At 35.3% G+C, this 5,313-nt stretch overlaps 1 protein-coding gene across 1 annotated transcript; it reads left to right on the forward strand.

The window, feature by feature from the left end:
* The first annotated feature begins 3,946 nt into the window (after positions 1-3,946).
* LOC132482172 (protein SGT1 homolog) lies at positions 3,947-5,026 on the forward strand. Its single transcript, XM_060087269.1, has one exon. It carries the CDS (start codon positions 3,992-3,994, stop codon positions 5,003-5,005), a length of 1,014 nt encoding a protein of 337 aa, XP_059943252.1. The 5' UTR covers positions 3,947-3,991; the 3' UTR covers positions 5,006-5,026.
* Positions 5,027-5,313: the final 287 nt, after the last annotated feature.

Genomic DNA, 5,313 nt, shown 5'->3' on the forward strand with positions numbered 1-5,313 from the left:
ACAAGCTAACTAAACTGCAAAATGAGGATCACTAGAAAGTCTGACTCTAAATTTTAATTATGAGAATTAGTCATTGGAATTAGCTTTCAGTGAAATGTTGGAAAAGCAGTAGTGGTATATAAAGGTTAAAGCACCCACTGTTCTGATATACTTCATTTTTCGATGTGCAGTAATTTTTAGAAGTGAAAATCTATAGCTCCTTAGCTCATACAATTTTTTGGAATTATTTTTCTTAAAGCAACAACTGACCTTGTTAAATGGTGAATATTTTCATCTATATCAATTGAAAACTGTCACCACATATAAAACTAAATCAATATGTTATTTCATTCAGTCAAGTTAAGAATCAGTTATGTCAACAAATAGCTGCTACTGGGTCTGGTCTCTATCACCAGAAAATAATAATGTATGTACATGATGTGGATCAGGACATGCTATCGCAAAATATGGTACCTTGGCATATTAAATATCTTAAGCTGAAGGAATTTGAGAAAATGTTCTAAGTAGGAAGGTCACTCTGATGTCCCTCTCTTACCCTTCTTCCCTGAAAGAGGTAATGAAACTCCCTTGTGAAAGGTACCTTCCCTGTATCAGGAAAAAGGAAGACATTTTTATTATCAGACATAGGGATTTGGGGCTGAGATATCTGTGCAAATAAACCTTGTTAAACTAACCATAATCTTCCTAGTTACTACTTCACCATTTACTACCCCTAACCCAAACCCCTCTGTCTTATCAATCCTTTACAAACATAATGTTTCTTTATCAAAATGTATAAAATGTTCCTGCTCTGGTCACTTCTTTGTGTCTTCATTCTCTTGTGGAGATTCCTATGTACATGTAAAATTTTAATAAAATTTGTGTCCTTTTCTTCTGTTAATCTGTCTTTGTCAGTGTAATTTTCAGACACATCCAGGGACATTAAGAGAGTCAAGGAAAACTTTCCTCCCCTACGTATATCAATTAAAAAAGGAAAGTCACCTTTCAACGTGGTGGAAATATAACAAAATTAGAAGAAGAAAAATTATAACCTGACTAGATATAATCTTAAAGAGGAATATCTAAGACTAGATGAGGAAAACTCAAACTAATTTGTAGTTTGAAGATATGAAAACATTTTAGACATTTACACAATGTTAAATATATAAAAGTATACCATATTAAATAAATGAGGATTCATTGAAACACTGTAACAAGTGATAAAAATACAATATCCACAACCTTAAGCAAAAAAGGGAAACCTACTAGTTTGTATCCAATAGAGGTATCCAAACTACATGATAGAGAGTAATGAAATGATAGGAAATAGGAACTCAAAGGCAGTCAGAACTCTCTGTTTCTCTGTCCTTTCTCTTTTTCTGTTAGTAGGAATAAGGCTGCCAAGGGCACCAGATTCATAGCCCTACTATTCCAGAAACAGAGAGGAAAGAGATTTTCTCCATCAATTTCTGTTTGTAAAATGAGTGGGAATGTGTTTGATAAAACCACCTTGATAGCTACTTCCTGAACTATCACTACAGACAGGGAATTTGAGTCAACTAGGTTGTGGAAGGAGAGAGAAAAAGTCACCAAAGAAAGAGGCAAAACATACATGGCTACCAGGAGAATTGTAAGATGGGTAACTACCTCCATTTCTGATTGGGTTGCATATTGTGAATATGTTAATACTTTAAAATCTATGTGCAAGTCCAGTGCAATTTTTTTTTTTTTTTTTTTTTTTTTTTTTGCAGTACACGGGCCTCTCACTGTTGTGGTCTCTCCCATTGCAGAGCACAGGCTCTGGATGCGCAGGCTTGGCGGCCATGGCTCACGGGCCCAGCCACTCCATGGCACGTGGGATCCTCCCAGACTGGGGCACGAACCCACATCCCCTGCATTTGCAGGCAGACTCCCAACCACTGTGCCACCAGGGAAGCCCCCATTGCAGTTTTAATATAATTTTGTGGTATGTGTATTAGTAAGGAGGGAATTTTTAAAAATGATTCTATAGAGCATTTGGCAGAATAGCTATGCACTATAATCTTTTGTATCATAAGATCAAATCATTATTTTATAGAGTCTAGGACATTTAAGAAACTTATATACGACAATGGCATTGGCTAGATTTATCAATAAAATATAGACTATTTTATACATTATGGTGGCATACATGATTTTCCTTGTAGTAATGAATAAAAATGAAACCCCCATCTTACAGAGGAAATAAAAATATATTCCAGATGTATTAAATATTATAGTTTATTTATTTTTTATTCTTACAAGAAAATCTAAAGTCCTACATGTAAAATTCAAATGTTGTGAATACTTTGCTAACCAAGGTAAGAATCTATGAGATATAAAATTAAAGCAATACATGCTTGAATATACATTTGTTAAAAACACTATAGTATTTTCTTCTGAGGTAGCTTACTCCTTAGGCCTCTTTTTATTTTGGTCTGTGAGGTCTTATTCACCTGGGGGTACTGGCTTCTCAGTTTATGTGAACTTTTCAGAGCTGAAAGACAAACTTGGAGAAGGGTGTTGAACAAGTTCAGTGTGAAGAGCTCAGGCTCCATAAAACCATAGTTAGTCACTGCACCAAGCAACACTTCTGGTCTAGGTTTCAACTTTAGATCCTCAGGAGAAGACTATAGTCCACCATTCCTGAAGGATGGGAAAGGGAGGGGTGGAGGCTGATAAGTATATACAATAGTTCTCCCTTATCTTTGGTATCCTGTTTCATGGTTTCAGTTACCCATGGCCAACCAGAATTTGAAAATATTAAATGTAAAATTCCAGAAATAAGCAATTCATAAATTTTAAATTGCACACCATTCTGAGTAGTTCAATGAGATCTCACACCATCCCTCTGCATCCATCCCTGGGGCACAAATAATTCCTTTGTCCAGAGTATCCCACCTGTTAATCACTTAGCTATCTCAGTTAGATTGACTGTTGAGGTATTGCAGTGTTTGTGTTCAAGTAACTCAATTATTTTACTTAATAATAGCCCCAAAGCACAAAAGTAGTGATGATGGCAATTCAGATATGCCAAAGAGAAGCCATAAAGTGATTCCTTAAAGTGAGAAGGTGAAAGTTCTTAACATAGTAAGGAAACAAAGGAAAATTATATGTCAAGGTTGCTAAGATCTATGATAACAACGAATCTTCTTTTTTTAATATTATTTTTTATTGGAGTATGGTTGCTTTACAATATTGTGTTAAGGAATGAAACTTTTATTTGTAAAATTGTGAATAATGAAGAAGAAATTTGTTCTAGATGTGCTGTCACACCTCAAAGTGCAAAAGTTATGAACATAGTGTTGAATAAGTGCTTAGTTAAGAGAGAAAGGCATTAAATTTGTACAATAAGATATTTTGAGAGAGAGAGCACATTCACCTAACTCACTACAGCATATTGTTATATCTTCTATTTTATATTAGTTATAGTGATTAATATATTACTGTGGCTAATTTATAAATAAAAATATGTATCATAAGTATGTCTTAGGAATAAATTTAAGCAAGAAGGTAGAAGACCTGTACTCTGAAAAAAATAAAACATTGATGACAGAAATTAAAGATGATACAAAGAAATGGAAAGAAATCACATGCTCTTGGGTTGGAAGAATTAATACATTTAAAATGGGCATATGGCCAAAAGCAATCTATAGATGTAATGCAATCCTTATCAAAACACTCATGTAATTTTTCACAGAACTAGGAAAAATAATCTTAAAATTCATAAGGAACCACACAAAAATCCCAATTTGCCAAAGCAATCTTGAAAAAAAAAAACAAATGGAGGTATCACCCTCCCAGACCTCAAACTATACCACAAAGCTGCATAATCAATTAATCTGTGACAAAGAAGGCAAGAATATAGATTTGGAGAAAAGACTGTCTCTTCAATAAGTAGTGCTGGGAAAACTGGACAGCTACATGTAAAACAACGAGATTAGGGTACCGTCGGTAGCAGCAGCTCCAGCAGCGGTAACGGTGACTATTAGAGATGGCGGCGGCGGCTGCGGGACCTGCAGTATCCCAGAGGTTTTTCCGGAGCTTCTCAGATGCTCTGATCTACGAGAACCCCCAGGCGGCGTTGGAGGAGCTGACTGAGGCTCTGGAGCACAAACCAGATGATGCACAGTATTACTGTCAAAGAGCTTATTGTCACATTCTTCTTGGGAATTACCATGATGCTGTTGCTGATGCAAACAAATCTCTTGAACTTAATCCAAATAGTTCCATTGCTCTGCTGAGAAAGGGGATATGTGAATACCATGAAAAAAACTATGCTGCTGCTCTAGAAGCGTTTACAGAAGGACAGAAATTAGATAGTGCAGGTGCTGATTTCATTGTCTGGATTAAAAGGTGTCAAGAAGCTCAGAATGGATCACAGCCCGAGGTGTCTGCATCCCAGAGGACTTATCAGTCAAAAATCAAGTATGACTGGTATCAAACAGAATCTCAAGTGATCATTACACTTATGATCAAGAATGTTCAGAAGAATGATGTAAATGTGGAATTTTCAGAAAAAGAGTTGTCCGCATTGGTGAAACTTCCCTCTGGAGAGGATTATAATTTGAAGCTGAGACTTCTTCATCCTATAATACCAGAACAGAACACATTTAAAGTACTTTCAACAAAGATTGAAATTAAAATGAAAAAGCCAGAGGCTGTGAGATGGGAAAAGCTAGAGGGACAAGGAGATGTGCCTAACCCCAGACCGTTCATAACAGATGTAAAGAACCTGTATCCATCATCATCTCATTATACAAGAAATTGGGATAAATTGGTTGGTGAGATCAAAGAAGAAGAAAAGAATGAGAAGTTGGAGGGAGATGCAGCTTTAAACAAATTATTTCAGCAGATCTACTCAGATGGTTCTGATGAAGTGAAACGTGCCATGAACAAATCATTTATGGAGTCTGGTGGTACAGTTTTGAGTACCAACTGGTCTGATGTAGGTAAAAGGAAAGTTGAAATCAATCCTCCTGATGATATGGAATGGAAAAAGTACTAAATAAATTAATTTGCTATCACTGTATTGCATAAAAAAAACAACGAGATTAGACATCTTTTCACACCATATAACAGAAATAAATTCAAAATGGATTATAGACCTAAATGTAAAACATGAAACCTTAAAACTTCTAGAAAAGAACATAGGTGGAACACTATTTGACATAAGTTGTAGCAATAGTTTTTGGATCTGTCTCTTAAGTCAAAATAAATAAAATCAAAAATAAACAAATGGGACCTAATTAAACTTAAAAGCTTTTGTACAGCAAAGGAAACCATCAATAAAATGAAACAACCTAGAGAATGAAA

The sequence above is a fragment of the Mesoplodon densirostris genome, chromosome X (assembly GCF_025265405.1).
Source record: "Mesoplodon densirostris isolate mMesDen1 chromosome X, mMesDen1 primary haplotype, whole genome shotgun sequence".
Taxonomy (NCBI): Eukaryota; Metazoa; Chordata; class Mammalia; order Artiodactyla; family Ziphiidae; genus Mesoplodon; species Mesoplodon densirostris.

Excerpts from the sequence above, each read along its gene's own strand:
- LOC132482172 (XM_060087269.1), top strand. The coding sequence starts at position 3,992 with ATGGCGGCGGCGGCTGCGGGACCTGCAGTATCCCAGAGGTTTTTCCGG.